Source organism: Scyliorhinus torazame, chromosome 6, assembly GCF_047496885.1.
Source record: "Scyliorhinus torazame isolate Kashiwa2021f chromosome 6, sScyTor2.1, whole genome shotgun sequence".
Taxonomy (NCBI): Eukaryota; Metazoa; Chordata; class Chondrichthyes; order Carcharhiniformes; family Scyliorhinidae; genus Scyliorhinus; species Scyliorhinus torazame.
The window spans coordinates 96,612,952-96,629,435 of record NC_092712.1 but is presented as its reverse complement, the minus strand read 5'-3'; the positions used below and the strand labels follow the sequence as shown (position 1 = coordinate 96,629,435).

General features: G+C 44.2%; 1 protein-coding gene across 24 annotated transcripts in view; it reads left to right on the top strand.

The window, feature by feature from the left end:
- Positions 1–16,484, top strand: part of mllt10 (MLLT10 histone lysine methyltransferase DOT1L cofactor) — a 498,389-nt gene that overhangs the window by 393,788 nt on the left and 88,117 nt on the right. For all 24 annotated transcript variants that reach the window (XM_072508516.1, XM_072508507.1, XM_072508512.1 and 21 more), the window contains one exon: positions 10,204–10,273. In XM_072508516.1, coding sequence (XP_072364617.1) covers positions 10,204–10,273 — 70 coding nt within the window. The remainder of the gene's footprint in view (positions 1–10,203; positions 10,274–16,484) is intronic.

Below are 16,484 nucleotides of genomic sequence, written 5' to 3'. Positions count from 1 at the left end.
TGGCCTGTAATTCCCAGGGTTATCCCTCGTCCCTTTTTTGAACAGGGGCACGACATTCGCCACTCTCCAATCCCCTGGTACCACCCCTGTTGACAGTGAGGACGAAAAGATCATTGCCAACGGCTCTGCAATTTCATCTCTTGCTTCCCATAGAATCCTTGGATATATCCCGTCAGGCCCGGGGGACTTGTCTATCCTCAAGTTTTTCAAAATGCCCAACACATCTTCCTTCCTAACAAGTATTTCCTCGAGCTTACCAGTCTGTTTCACACTGTCCTCTCCAACAATATCGCCCCTCTCATTTGTAAATACAGAAGAAAAGTACTCGTTCAAGACCTCTCCTATCTCTTCAGACTCAATACACAATCTCCCGCTACTGTCCTTGATCGGACCTACCCTCGCTCTAGTCATTCTCATATTTCTCACATATGTGTAAAAGGCCTTGGGGTTTTCCTTGATCCTACCCGCCAAAGATTGTTCATGCCCTCTCTTAGCTCTCCTAATCCCTTTCTTCAGTTCCCTCCTGGCTATCTTGTATCCCTCCAATGCCCTGTCTGAACCTTGTTTCCTCAGCCTTACATAAGTCTCCTTTTTCCTCTTAACAAGACATTCAACCTCTCTTGTCAACCATGGTTCCCTCACTCGACCATCTCTTCCCTGCCTGACAGGGACATACATATCAAGGACACGTCGTACCTGTTCCTTGAACAAGTTCCACATTTCACTTGTGTCCTTCCCTGACAGCCTATGTTCCCAACTTATGCACTTCAATTCTTGTCTGACAACATCGTATTTACCCTTCCCCCAATTGTAAACCTTGCCCTGTTGCACGCACCTATCCCTCTCCATTACTAAAGTGAAAGTCACAGAATTGTGGTCACTATCTCCAAAATGCTCCCCCACTAACAAATCTATCACTTGCCCTGGTTCATTACCAATTACTAAATCCAATATTGCCCCTCCTCTGGTCGGACAATCTACATACTGTGTTAGAAAAGCTTCCTGGACACACTGCACAAACACCACCCCATCCAAACTATTTGATCTAAAGAGTTTCCACTCAATGTTTGGGAAGTTAAAGTCACCCATGACTACTACCCTCTGACTTCTGCACCTTTCCAAAATCTGTTTCCCAATCTGTTCCTCCACATCTCTGCTACTATTGGGGGGCCTATAGAAAACTCCTAACAAGGTGACTGCTCCTTTCCTATTTCTGACTTCAACCCATACTGCCTCAGTAGGCTGATACTCCTCGAACTGCCTTTCTGCAGCTGTTATACTATCTCTAATTAACAATGCCACGCCCCCACCTCTTTTACCACCCTCCCTAATCTTATTGAAACATCTATAACCAGGGACCTCCAACAACCATTTCTGCCCCTCTTCTATCCAAGTTTCCGCGATGGCCACCACATCGTAGTCCCAAGTACCGATCCATGCCTTAAGTTCACCCACCTTATTCCTGATGCTTCTTGCGTTGAAGTATACACACTTCAACCCATCTCCGTGCCTGCAAGTACTCTCCTTTGTCAGTGTTCCCTTCCCCACTGCCTCATTACACGCTTTGGCGTCCTGAATATCGGCTACCTTAGTTGCTGGACTACAAATCCGGTTCCCATTCCCCAGCCAAATTTGTTTAAACCCTCCCGAAGAGTACTAGAAAACCTCCCTCCCAGGATATTGGTGCCCCTCTGGTTCAGATGCAACCCGTCCTGCTTGTACAGGTCCCACCTTCCCCAGAATGCGCTCCAATTATCCAAATACCTGAAGCCCTCCCTCCTACACCATTCCTGCAGCCACGTGTTCAACTGCACTCTCTCCCTATTCCTAGCCTCGCGATCACGTGGCACCGGCAACAAACCAGAGATGACAACTCTGTCTGTCCTGGCTTTTAACTTCCAGCCTAACTCCCTAAACTTGTTGATTACCTCCACACCCCTTTTCCTACCTATGTCGTTGGTACCAATGTGCACCACGACTTCTGGCTGCTCGCCCTCCCCCTTAAGGATCCTGAAGACACGATCCGAGACATCCCTGACCCTGGCACCCGGGAGGCAACATACCTTCTGGGAGTCTCGCTCGCGACCACAGAATCTCCTATCTATTCCCCTAACCATTGAATCTCCTACAACTATTGCTTTTCTATTCTCCCCCTTCCCCTTCTGAGCCCCAGAGCCAGACTCAGTGCCAGAGACCTGGCCGCTAGGGCCTTTACCCGGTAGGTCATCCCCCCCAATAGCATCCAAAACGGTATACTTGTTTTGAAGGGGAATGGCCACGAGGGATCCCTGCACTGTCTGCCCGTTTGTTTTTTCCACCTGACGGTAACCCAGCTATTTTTGTCTTGTACCTTGGGTGTGGTTGCCTCCCTGTAACTCTTCTCAATCACCCCCTCTGCCTCCCGGATGATCCGAAGTTCATCCATCTTCAGCTCCAGTTCCCTAACACGGCCTTTGAGGAGCTGAAGTTGGGTGCACTTCCCGCAGGTATAGTCAGCGGGGACACCGGTGGTATCCCTCACCACCCACATCCTCCAGGAGGAGCATGCAGCTGGCCTAGCCTCCATCCCCTCTTACCTGACAGAATATAGCTCCCCTGTGGACTAACTAGATCTCCGCCCTCCGACTCTGCTCCCAGTCAGCTACACTTTCTGTAAACTCCTGGCTCTCTTCTCACTCTTTGCGGAAATGTCGGAAACAAAATGAAAGCAGCACCTTACTCCCTCCTCACCTAACTCCCTCGGTCACCAAACTCTTACTATAGCACTCAAAAAGCACCAAATTCAGCACTCCCTCGGTCACCAAACTCTTACTATAGCACTCAAAAAGCACCAAATTCAGCACTCAGTGCAAACAAAGTCTGTACTGTAGGGGATCACTTTTATACTGTGAATCTAACCTCTGAAAACTGGCCTAATCCAATTAACTAATTAACAAGCTCCAGCTGCAAGTGCCTACAAGTAGAAGCCTGTTTAAAGCTGATTGAAAATTCACCTTCTTCTAAACCAAACAGCAACTTTTAAGTTAATTAACTAAATAAAAGAAAGACTAAACTTTAGATAAAAATGAAGCCTTATACTCCCTCGGTCACCAAACTCTTACTATAGCACTCAAAATGCACCAAATTCAGCACTCAGTGCAAACTCAGTGTTCTCTCCCCTGATGGCGTCATGATCACGTTTAGCAGGTGTCTGATGTTTGCTGTCTGCCCGTCTGATCTTCCGCAACTACCTCCGGCATACAACTCTCCAGCAGCCTCACTCGAGCCTTCGCCAGGATCTTGGCGTCAGTATTAAGGAGTGCGATGGGTCTGTAAGATCCACACTGTCGGGTCTTTGTCATTTTGATATTGTGGCCTGGGCCAGCGTTGGTGGCAGAGTTCCCCTCGATAGTGAATCAGCGTGCATCTCCCCCACCAGTGCTGGCACAAGTTTTTTTTTAATCGGAGAATCCGTCCAGCCCCGGTGCATTTCCCATCTGCATGGAGTTAATGCTCTCCATGACTTCGCTCCATTCTAATGATGGTTCCAGGCCCCATCCGCTATCTTCCCCCACGACTGACATGTGTAGTCCATCGAGGAACTGCTTCATCTTTGTGACCTGTCCAGGGGCTCGAAGGTGTACAGCTTCCATTGGGAGGTTGGCAAAGCCTCATTAATCTGCTCTGACCCTCTCACTAGTATGCCACTCCTATCCTTTACCTGAGCTATTTCCCTTGTGCCTATCTGCTTTCTCAGCTGGTGAGCCAGCTTTTGTTCCCCCCCCTTCCGTGTCTGGTGCCCAACTTTCCAAGTAGAGAGCAGGTAATAGTCCATTTGTAGCTTTTTCCTCTCCGCCAATAGTTCCGTGGAGTACTGCCGAGCCACCTCCAGTGTGGAGTCAAATCAGCTGTTGCCTAGTCATCCTCTCCTTCCTATCTTTGAGTGCCCTCTATGCAATAATTCCTCTCCTCCCCCCCCCCCCCCCCCCCCCCGGATCTCCGCCTTCAGTGCCTCTCAGAATATGGAGGGTGAGACCTCTCCAATTTGGTTACAGGTTAGATACCCATTGATGGCTTGGGATATCCTCTCACAGATTGTCTTATCGGCGAGGAAGGCCGTTTTCAGCGTCCATGTGGGGGCGCTGAGCCGTAACATCTCCAGTCTCACATCCAAGTAATGTGGGGCATCTTTGGAGATTATAATTGCGGAGTACTCCGCTCCTACTAGCCCTGGAAGCACTGATTTCCCCACTACGACGAAGTTGATCCTAGTGTAGACCCTGTGAACCTGGGAGAAGAAGGAGACCTCCTTCTCCCTTGGGTGTGTGAACCTCCATGGGTCCACTATCCCCATCTGCTCATGAAGGCATTCAGCTCTCTCGCCATGCTTCCCCGGATCTATCTGTCATGTGGGTCCTGTAAACAGTTGAAGTCTCCTCCCATAATGGGTTGGTGGGAGTCTATGTTGGGAATTTTTTTAATGAATTCCACGTTGTTCCAGTCGGGAGCCACTGATGTCCCTCTCAGGACAATCCTAACCATGACATGCCGGCTCCCTCGGTCCGTAAGCGTCTTTGCCACCGAGAATGCTGTCCTCTTATTAAGCAGTGTGGCCACTCCCCTAACCCTCATCTCGTAACATGATTAGTATGTCTGTCCTACCCACTCTTTCTTACCCTCCGTCGTTCCTTCTCCCTCAGGCGCGTCACTTTGAGGAAGATTACATCGGCCTTCAGACTTTTCAAATGGGCAAAGACTCTGGGTCTTTTCACTGGGCCATTAAGACTCCTGACTTTTCAGGTGACTTTTCAGATGGGGGGGTTTCTGTTCCCAGTCCGTGTCTTTGCACAAATTCATTAACTTCGGCCGGTGTGGTGAAATAATGTTCTTTTCTTGAAAGGTTACTCTGAGCTTGGCTGGGTACAACAACTTGAACCATACCTTGTTCTTGTACAAGGCCACCGTAGCTGCGTTGAATTCGGCTTAGCCAGGTCTGCCTCAATATCCTGGTACACCCGGATTGAGTGTCGCTCTCATTTACAGGACCGTGTGTGACTCGCCAAGTTCTGGATCCTCTCTCTATCCTGGTACAGCTTTGGAATGATGACCGGTAGTTACTATCCCGTCTTTGGCCTCGGCCGGAGTGACCTGTGGGCTCGGTCTTTCTCTGGGGGTTTACGGAAGTTGTCCCCCCACCCCGACCAGCTTATCCAGCATCTGGGCCATGTTGCCTGTGGGGTTCCTGTCCTCAATACCATCTGGTCGGCCCACAATTCGGCCATTCCGGCGGTTCTTCTGATCATCTATCTTCCCCTTGAGTGTTTCTTGGGTCGTCATCAATGTTGCCACCTCCATCTCCAATGAGGCAATTTGGTCACTTTGGCCAATCGCTGCTTTTCCCAGCCCCCTTATCGTTGCTTCCTGCGCCTCCAACTATTGCTCCGTCTTTTTCAGCACCTCTTTGAAGGCGGCCAGGACATCCGCAACCGTTGCCATCATCTCCAGTTTAATAACATGTCTGTGCTTTTGGAGCTCCTGCGCAGGAGCTCCATCCACTGGTTTATTGGCGGGTAGTCCGGCACATGCATCGGTGACCTGGCCAGCTCCCTTGCAACTCGCTCCGTGTGTTCGCCACCTCGTTCTTTCTCTCCAGACTCTTGCTAACTCTACCATCTCTTCTGCTTTTTTGAGTTATTCATAGGCAGCTCTTTGTATCTGTGGTGAAATCTCCTGCATTTAGCATTTTCATCTACCTTCAGCAATTTCTACTTTCACCACTGAGGCAATATTGTGGTTTTGTTTACTTTAGGTTTTTCTCTGCAGTAAAAATGATGGGTGAAGGCTGTTAATTTTGGCAAATCTGTTTAGTGGCTGTGTTCTGCCTGAATTCCCTGCTTCTGCATGCAAGTATTTGCAAAGCTATTCCGTGTGTGTCAACTGTCGCTAATTTCCTAAACTAGAATGCAACAGTAAGAAGTCTTACAACATTAGGTTAAAGTGCAATAGGTTTGTTTCAAATCACGAGAATGCAACAGATTATCATAATTCCATGGACCTGAGTTTCCATAAGCCTAAATAAAGTAATGAGCTGACACTGTGGTAGAATTTCACATTTATTATTTGTAGATGTCTTCATGCTGCTAAACATTAGACTATATTTGATAATTCCACTTATGCATTATTTCTCTAACACAATCTTGGTGTTTACTCTGATCTCTGTGCCAGGATGGAATGCTTATTGACAATTTGTGTTTGAGCCACAGAACAAGCCCTCAACTCAACAGTTGGTTACCATCAATGGAAGTGGTACATTTTCCAAGTTGAGACACAATGCATTCCTATAGTTATAGACAGTTCAGGATCAAATTTCTGATCTCAGCCTTGAAATCTCTAACCTTGCTGTTAGTCAAAAGGAATCTTCTCAATTGGAATTTGAGATTCAGAGCCCCTTTGTTACTGGCTATTGAAAGTAAGAGGTTACAACTTTTAAGGGCAAATATCACATTAGTTCCTGGAAGTTGCCATTGTTTTTCTCTAATTTACTAACTGAGTACACAATACAAAAATGACAAAATTGCCTCATTAATTGCCCAATTGCTTGCACCATCGTTAAATTGTGTTTTTCTGTTATCAATAAACTGTCAATAGATGAGCATCTCATCGTAATTTATTGGGTAAACCTGACGTAAATCTGTTGTATGGTAACACAGTAGTTAGCATTGTTGCTTCACAGAACCAGGGATGTAGGTTTGATTCCCTGCATGGGTCATTGTCTGTCTGGAGTCTGCACGTTCTCCCCATGTCTGCGTTGGTTTTCTCCGGGTGCCCCGGTTTCCTCCCGCAAGTCTCGAAAGACGAGCTTGTTCGGTGAATTAGACATTCTGAGTTCTCCCTCCGTGTACCTGAATAGGCGCCGTAGTGTGGTGACTAGGGGATTTTCACAGTAACTTCATTGTAGTGTTAATGTAAGCCTACTTTTTTTAAAAAAAAGTTACTGTGAAAATCCTCTAGTCATCACACTATGGCGCTGACACTAATAAAGATTATTATTGTTAAATAATTTCTATAATTACTTTGAAGCAAATTGCTTTATGTTACAAATCTGATAAGAAATTGCAGTGGTTAATGAATAATATATTTTTTTGAATAAGTGCACAATTGCTCCACTTAATTAATCCAGCTGTAAAATGGACTGCTGTAATTGAGAATGGAGACAACAAAAGTTGACTTCCAAAGAAACTTCTTGTGAACTGTATTATCGAGATTTCTAAAGTAAAATATGCCTCAAAACAGCAGAAGAGGCATGTATGAAGAATTTCAGAGTCATAATTTACTTGATGTCAATGATCTGAAGAACCTCGACAAAATTTAGAGTTACACACCTTCTTAAGATCACAAAGTAAGGTATAAATACTGTAAAGTATTGAAATGCCAGCCGAGGATTGCTATGCTGTTAGAGGTGCCAGTTTTCAAATGACATTAAAAAAATTTAGAGTACCCAATTCTATTTTTTTCCAATTATGGGGCAATTTAACATGGCCAATCCACCTACCCTGCACGTCTTTGGGTTGTGGGGTGACACTCACGCAGACATAGGGAGAATGTGCAAACTCCATACGGACCGTGATCCGGGGCCGGGATCAATCTCAGGTCCTTAGTGCCATGTGGCCGCAGTGCTAACCACTTCACCACCGTGCCGCCCTACTTTCAAATGACATGTTGAAACGAGACCCCATCTGCCTTCCTCAGGTGGACTTTAAAGATTCTATGACACTATTTCACAGAAGAATAGGTAAGTTTTCCCCTGTATCCTGGCTAATATTTATCCCTCAATCAACATCACTAAAGCATGCTATCTAGTCATGAATTTAGGAAATAAGTGTATACATGGCATGGGGAAAATATATTTCAGGGAACAAATTCCTTGGCCACTTTGGGTCTTTTGGACTGCTCTTATGTTTGCAGAAAAAATTGTCATATAATTGGAGGGTTCAGGGTGGAACGATGTGTAGACTGCGCGACCATACATTGCGGTTCCATATGATGAAGCTCTTCGATGGGAAGAGCTTGAAGAACTTTGGGTTAGTGACAATTGGGGGACAGCACTGGACTTGCGGTAGATATCTTGTTATTTGGATTATGTTCCCTGATTTGCATGTTATACAACATGATATTGTCCCATATGTTAATTGAGGCCAGACAAATACAAATATAATAATAGTCTAATGTCTGATTGTGTTTATTTACTGTTAATATATTATCTACTCTATTCGCAGATCAAGGAAGCACCCTGTCACTTTCCTGCTGAAACTGAAGAGCAACACTCACCACACTACCAAACAGTCACTAACACAGATACATAAAAACTCTGGAAAATGATATCAAGGACACTACACTGGAAACCAAGTGCTTGTGAGGAAGGATAGCAATGGTTTATTTAGAACAAAGATTCATTGTATATTGTATCCCCAAAGAATAATCTGGGGACTTAGGGCATGTTCCTCAATGAACCTCTATTAAAAAGGTCATTTGTTGAACATGACATAAAAGGTGACCGGACAACTAATTGTGGCTCCATGATAATGTTTGTTTTCAGTTTCTAGCCTTCAGATTTCAGTTAAATTTCCCAATTTGAATTTGAACACTCAACTTCTGGATTGCTGTCCAGTAACATATTCTCTGGGCTACCATACCCTGAAAGTAATTTTAGACTAGATATCATAATTGAGTCCAGACTCCTTGGCGAGCCTGAGCTGCCTCATGCTTCTCCTCCAGCGTGGTTTAGGTGGACTAGTCTGGGTTAGTGTCTATTGAGTTGTGCCTTCTAAGTCCTCTGAATGCAGGGCAGGAAAAAAATTATCTTGTCCCCTTTTGCCACTGCAATAGTGGAATTTTGAAATGTTCCTAACTGCCTAATTTGCCAACAGCACTTCTAATCTAGCAAATTTACTTTTCAGCTGTGACTGTAATGGTGGACAAGCAAAATTCACAATTTTTCTATTGGCTTCACAAATATATCTTACTCCATCAAAAATGCTAAACACATGATTAACTTGTTGATGCTTCCTCACTCCATTTCACAACTTTTTACTCATATAATACTTCAAAATTTCTGTCCCATTGATATTTAGTGGCAGGCAATCTGGGTTAGTTTAATTTGTGCAATGACCATGATCACATCTTTATAAGACTAACTTTGGATAGCAACTACAAAATTGCCACGTAACATAATTTTAATTTCTTTATGAAACATTAGTGCTTTAATCTCTCAGCAGCAGACAATATATGGTTTAGATGACTAGCCTTAAAAGCAAAAGGCATTAAAGAGCTAGAAAATCTGAGCCAAAGTTTGATGCTAAAACTTTGAATTGATGCTAAAACTTTGAATATATTCAAGAGGCGGCTGGATATAGCACTTGGGGAGAATGAGATCAAAGGCAATGTTCAGAAAGCAGGATTTGGCTAGAGTTGGATGATCAGCCATGATCGTGATGAATGGCGGAGCAGGCTCGAAGGGCCAAAAGGTCTCCTCCTGCTCCTATCTTCTATGTATCTATGAGGTTGAAAGATGTTTACCTACTTTTGTTATTTCATCATCTTGTTTTTTAAAAAAAACTTGTTCCTCCTTTGACTAAGTTTTTGATCTGCTGTTTTTCTCTCGATTTTCAAGGTTGCACATCTGTTGCTTACAAGTGAAAGGCTTAATGCAGCTCTGAACTTGTCATTCAGAGATGTACAGAGCTGGCATTTTCCTCAAGTTTACTATTCAAAATGTCCTTTTCTCCTTTTTCTTCTATTTCGCACATTTCTTGTCGCTGATTAACTCTTGATTCAACCAACCAGCTGTTTGAGAACAGCTGCCACATTGGGAAGGGAGCTGACTTCTTGTTGTTGCCATCCTGTTGTGACTTATTGGTAGCTGCAATTGAGAACTTAGCTGCATACTGTAAACCTTACTATATGTTTTCAGCATGCAAGACAAATATTTGTATATAGTTTGGGAAAGAGATTAATTATTCTTTAAAATACTCTTATCTCTTTGTTATCCTTTCCCACTTTCCATCTTCTCACTAATGACTGGCCTAATGCAGAATGGAAGTTTGTGAAGTATAACTTAGAGTAAGGAGAATCCTTTAAAGTAATCTATGCTAAATTTTTTGACGACAAAATTTTGCATTCCCATTCCCTGAATAATTTTATTAATTAGTTTTGTTAATTTTGCAGACCAAGAATTGGACAATAACCGCAGTCTCCCTGGGAGGAGCAGTTCACCAAGAGGAAGTCTTTCACCACGGTAAACCATAGCATTACAAACTTTAGACAATAAAAATATTTCACTTTTTTGGTCATATTTTCCTGCATTTTCATGTCATTTCATCACCATCTTGGAATGAAGACAGTAACCTGTGCTGGACTACAATGCTAATCGCCTACCAATCTCTCACCCCAGGGGCAAGAGGGAAATGCATAATTATAAGATAGCAAGTAGGGGACAGATCATCTGGGCTTAATGGTACGTTCTCATTTCTGAGTAAAGATTGGGACTCAGCTCCACACAACCTGAATGCATAATCTAGACTGACACTTCTGTGCTGTACTTGGAATACTGCAGTCTCAAGAGGTGATGTATTTCATCTGGCTTTAAAACATTCTATAGCATTTTTTGACCAACTTCAATTAATGTCACTTCTAGATTAATTGGTCATTTGTTTTTTTTGCTGTTTGTGGAATCTGGCTGCTGTATTTGACTATATAATAGTCTACTTTGAAAGTATGAGATAGTAGAAGTAGTTCTGGAATGTTTTAATACCAAATGATTGGAATGTTTGGTCAGTTAGAAAAGCCAGTGCTCAACAGCGGACCTATCCTTCATAAGAGTTTGTTTAATCTTCCTAATACTAGCCAGGTTTACCAAGATTCAGCTGTAAATTCAAGTGGAACCCAAACCATTTGTATGAATTTACCTGCATGTCATGGAAATCTATCACTTATGTGGTGACATGCGTGTTCGTATGGCAACCTAATCTTTGGATATTAATCCACTGTGTAGTCTTCATTATATCAAATAGTTATCCTAGGCTATCATTTTACAGTTGATGCGAGAAGTAAAATACTCACTTTGCTGTGGCCACAGGTCCTTTATGATTATATGGTAGAACAGGGTAACCATAGGCCCATTAACCTGATAGTAATAGGTAGATGCTCAAGGGAATCATTAGGGGGATGCAGTATATGCCCACTTAAACAGAGAAGGCCATATCAAGGATATTGCTTCCTAAATTGCTAAATTGTTGCTGTGAAATTTGAACTTCTTTTCAAGAATGAGAGACATTCTAATGTTTTTAAAGTATGTTTATTAAAGATTTACATATTAACAAAATCACCAAAAACACAAGAATGCAAATATTACAAACAAAGAAAAAGTAACAAACTTTTAAAAAAAATAATTTTGAGTACCCAATTATTTTTTTTCAATTAAGGGGCAATTTAGCGTGGCCAATCCACCTCTCTGCACATCTTTTTGGGTTGTGGGGCGAGACCCAGGCAAACACGGTGATAATGTACAAGCGCCACATGGACTGTGACCCGGGGCTGGGATCGAACCCGGGTCCTTGGCACCGTGAGGCAGCATTGCTCACCACTATGCTGCCCTGAAAAAGTAACTAACTTAAACACTGTATCTAAAACCCCTAACAGCTGACGGTGTCTAAATATTTCAAGAAGGAAATAACAGTTGCCATCTCGGGTAGAATCTCTCCATTGAACCCCTGATGGTGAATTTACTTTTCTCTAAATGCAAAAAGGACATTTAAATCCTCTAACCAGACAAAGACACTGGGCGGAGCAGGAGGCCTCCAACCAAATACTTTCTACCTCCAGACTGTCAGTGAAGCAAAGGGAACAACGTCCACCTCTATCCCAGAGTGAACGGCCGGTGAATCCGAAACCCCTAAAATAGCTACCAGAGGACATGGGAGTAATTCCAAATGGTAAACTCTGACATGGTGCTAAAAAGGCAGCCCAGAAGCTGGTAAGTCTGTTATAGGACCAAAACATATGCGTATGATCAACTGGGGCAAGCGAACAGTCATCACATCTGTTCACATTTGGAAAAAAAACTTTTATCCTTGCCTTGGTCAGATGCATCCTATGTAGCACCTTGAACTGAATTAGGCTCAGCTGATCACATGAATATGTAGGGTTGACCCTGTAAAAGGACCTGTCTCCAAGCCTCGATAGTGAGTATCGGGCCCAGTTCACCCTTCCATTTCACCCTCCCTTATTTCAGAGGGGAGGGTTCAGACGAGAGAATGTGGCCATATAGATATGAGGTAGACCCCCTACCAGGCTGAGCCAAGGATAGAATCCTCTCCAGTAAAGTGGAATGTGGAGCCAGAGGAAAGGAAGGGAAAGCCGTACAGGTGAAATCACGAACCTGAAAGTAGTGAAAAAAACGAGAGTTGGGGAGCTGAAATTTGTCGGTTAACTCTCTCAAACTGGTAAACATCCCTTCCACAAACAAATCGCCAAAGTGCTCAAGACCCTGTATCCATGAGTTAAATGTTGAGTCCATCCCAGTGGGTAAGAAAAGGTGATTGTTACGGATGGGGGCCAATGAAGTCAGAGAGAGGAGTTTAAAATGTTGTCGAACCCTTTTCCAGATTCTCAAGAGAGGAGCCCACCACTGGGTTTGAGGAAAATCTAGCAGGAGGAAAGGTCTATGGTGCAGTAACTATGGCAAGGAGAGTGGATATAGTGCAAGAGTGATCCTCCAGTGGGCCCCAGATTGAATTGGGATCGCTAATCCACAATAAGACTTTTTTTTAAATATTAGTGGCCCAGTAATAAAACAATAGGTTTGGTAAGGCCAAGTCCCCTGTCGCTTTATCTCTCTGGAGCAGAACAATGTGGATTCTGGGATTCTTACCCACTCAAATAAAAGCAGATATCAATTTATTAATCCAATAAAAAAGGAGTTGGGTGACATCCGGCAGCAGATGTGAACGAGGAACACGCACCTGGCGACATTCCGTTTCGAACCCAACCTTTCCAGCATGATAATGGTGGCCTTAACCCTAAAAATTATAAAAATGCCAATAAAATGAACCCAAGAATAATAAAAATAGGGGAGATGGGAGCCAAGTGTGTTCCTCGGACTCCGAAGTGTTCCTAAATTCGATGGGGGACAAAATGGCGGTGACTAGCGTCGTCCTCCCCCTCCCTCCCCCGCCCAAGGCGGCTGCGTGGCCATTAGCCAACGACATCAGCCGCGTTGTGTCAATTGGACTCAAAAAATATTAACGGGGGCGGCACTGTGGCATAGTGGTTAGCACTACTGCCTCACGGTGCCGAGGACCCGGGTTTGGTTCCGACCACAGGTCACTATCTGGGTGGAGTTTGCACATTCTCCCCGTGTCTGCTTGGGTCTCACCCCCACAACCAAAAAGATTTGTAGGCTAGACGGATTGGCCACGCTAAACGTGCGGAGTGTCCACATTCTCCTTGTGTCTGCGTGGGTTTCCTCAGGGGGCTCCGGTTTCCTCCCACAAGACCGAAAAGACATGCTTGTTAGATGAATTGGACTTTCTGAATTCTCCTTCAGTGTACCCGAACAGGTGCCACAGTATGATGACATGTGGATTTTCTCAGTAATTTCATTGCAGTGATGATGTAAGCCTATTTGTGACACTAATAAAGATTATTATTATTAATAAATTGCCCCTTAATTGGAAAAAATATTTGGCTACTCTAAATTTATTTTAAAAAATAAAAAATATTAATGGGAATTGGCCGGAGAAGTAAAAGGCCAGTAGACGAGTTCCTGATCCAAATATTAAACCAATTAAAATGGATGAACAAAATTATGGAGGCATAGGGGGGACACGAACAGAAAAAATGGAGGAGGCCCTCTCCAATCACAATTATCGGATCGCGACGCTCGAAAAATCTGTCTTCAGTCCTGGAAACAAATAAATTCTTGAAAGTAAAGTGACCTGGAAAACAGGTCACGGTGACAGACATCTGCCTCGTGGGTTTGTTGGAGGCAATGGGGGCAGCACCCCCATGGAGGACATAGCAAATATGTTGTCCCAAGATGGTGGGCGAGCGGGCTTTCACATCGGGCTCATTGCGTGCTGCGGCCGAGACCTCGTGCAGAGCAACCATCATAAGCTTCCATAATTTTAAGGAACAGAGACAGGTCTTGCGGTAGGCCAGGGAGCACCAGAACATAAAATGGGAAAGGCACTCGATCTGATGATACCAGAACCTCAGTGCAGAGCTGGCAAAAAAAAGGGTGGCATTCAACGAGCAGAAGTCTGCTCTATTCAAGAGGGTATTCGGTTTGCGTTATTATATCCGGCCCGTCTTTGAGTTTCTATCAGTGAGAAAGATCACTTCTTTGACTCCCCAGATGATGCAAACATTTTTGTTAAGTTTGGATTGAACTCTGCTTAAATCTTTCTCTGTATTTGTTAAAGATTTTAGTTGCTATACGTTCTGGAGTTAAATAATTTTTGATATGGTTAGTTTATATGAAGAAGTTATACAGTGGCACCGCAACTGGCTCTGTTGCTCAGCAGGGGAGGGCAAAGTGCAGAAGAGCGATAGTTATAGGAGACTCTAGTAAGGGGCACAGATAGGCGCTTCTGTGGACGTGAAAGAGAGTCCGTTGTATGTTGCCTCTCTGGTGCCAGGGTCAAGGATGTCTCTGAACGAACACAGGACATCCTGAAGGGGAAGGGTGAACAGCCAGAGGTCGTAGTATACATAGGGACTAACGACAGAGGCAGGAAGAGTAATGGGCCCTGCAGAAGGAGTTCAGGGAGTTGGGCAGTAAGCTAAAAAGCAGGACCTCTAGGGTTGTAATCTCAGGATTACTCCCTGTGTCACATGCCAGTGAGGTGAGAAATAGGAGGATAGTGCAGCTAAACACGTGGCTAAACTGGTGGTGTAGGAGGGAGGGTTTCAGAATTTTGGACCATTGGGATCTCTTCCGGGGCAGGTGGATCCTGTACAAGAAGGACAGGTTACATCTAACTGAAGGGGCGCTGATATCCTGGCTGGGAGGTTTGCTAAATTCATGCGGGAGGATTTAACCTAGTATGGCAGGGGGGTGGGAACCAAAATGTGAGCTTAGAAGGTGTAATAACTGAAGGGGAAATAGAGAACCAAAATAAAAGAACAACATCGCCCTCAGGCAGAGCTAAAAAGGTGACAAGTGTGAAAAGGGAGGTGGTCAATTCAAGATTGAGGGTGTTGTACCTAAATGCGCGCAGTATACGGAACAAGGTAAATGAGCTTGTTGCGCACATTGAAATTGGCCGGTACGATGTTCTGGGCAGCACTGAGCCGTGGCTGCAAAGGGACACAGAAAATAAATCAGGAGATAGAAAAGGCATGTAAAAAAGGCAATATTACAATAATCATAGGGGACATCAATATGCAGGTGGACTGGGAAAATCGGGTTGGTAGTGGATCGCAAGAAAAGGAATTTGTGGAATGTCTAAGAGATGTTTTTTTTGAGCAGCTTGTGACAGAGCCTACGAGGGAACAGGCAATTCTGGATTTAGTGATGTGTAATGAGGCAGACTTGATTAGGGAACTTAAGGTGAAGGAACCCTGAGGGAGCAGTGACCACAATATGGTAAAATTTACCCTGCAGTTTGAGAGGGAGAAGCTGCAATCAGATGTAACGGTACAATTACAAAGACATGAGGGAGGAGCTGCCCAGAGTTGATTGGAAAAGGAACCTAGCAGGGAAGACAGTGGAACAGCAATGGCAGGAGTTTTTTTGGGTTATTCGGGAGCACAACAGAAATTCATCCCAAGGAGGAGGAAACATGCTAAGGGGAGGAGAAGGCATCCATGGCTGATGAGAGAAGTCAAGGACAGCATAAAGCTAAAGAAAAAGCATACAAAGTTGCGAGTATTAGTGGGAAGCCAGAGGATTGGAGAGCCTTTAAAAGCGAGCAGAGGACAACTAGAAAAGCAATAAGGGGGGAGAAGATGAAGTATGAGTGCAAGCAAGTTAGTAATATAAAAGAAGATAGGAAGAGTTTTTTTCAATATATAAAAGGTAAGAGAGAAGCAAAAATAGACATTGGACCACTAGAAAATGTGGCTGGGGAAGTAATAATAGGAAACAAAGAAATGGCAGATAAACTGAATAGTTACTTTGCATCAGTCTTCACGGTGGAAGTCACCAGTGGGATGCCAGAGCTCCAGGAGAACCAGGGGACAAGAGGTGAGTGCAGTGACCATTACTAAGGAGAAGGTTCTGGGGAAACTTAAAGGTCTGAAGGTGGATAAATCAGCTAGACCGGATGGACTACACCCCAGGTTCTAAAAGAGATAGCTGAGGAGATTATGGAGGCATTGGTGGTGATCTTTCAGGAATCACTGGAGGCAGGAATGGTCCCAGAGGACTGGAAAGTGGCTAATGTAGCACCACTGTTTAAGAAGGGAGGGAGGCAGAAGACGGGAAATTATAGGCCGGTTTGCCT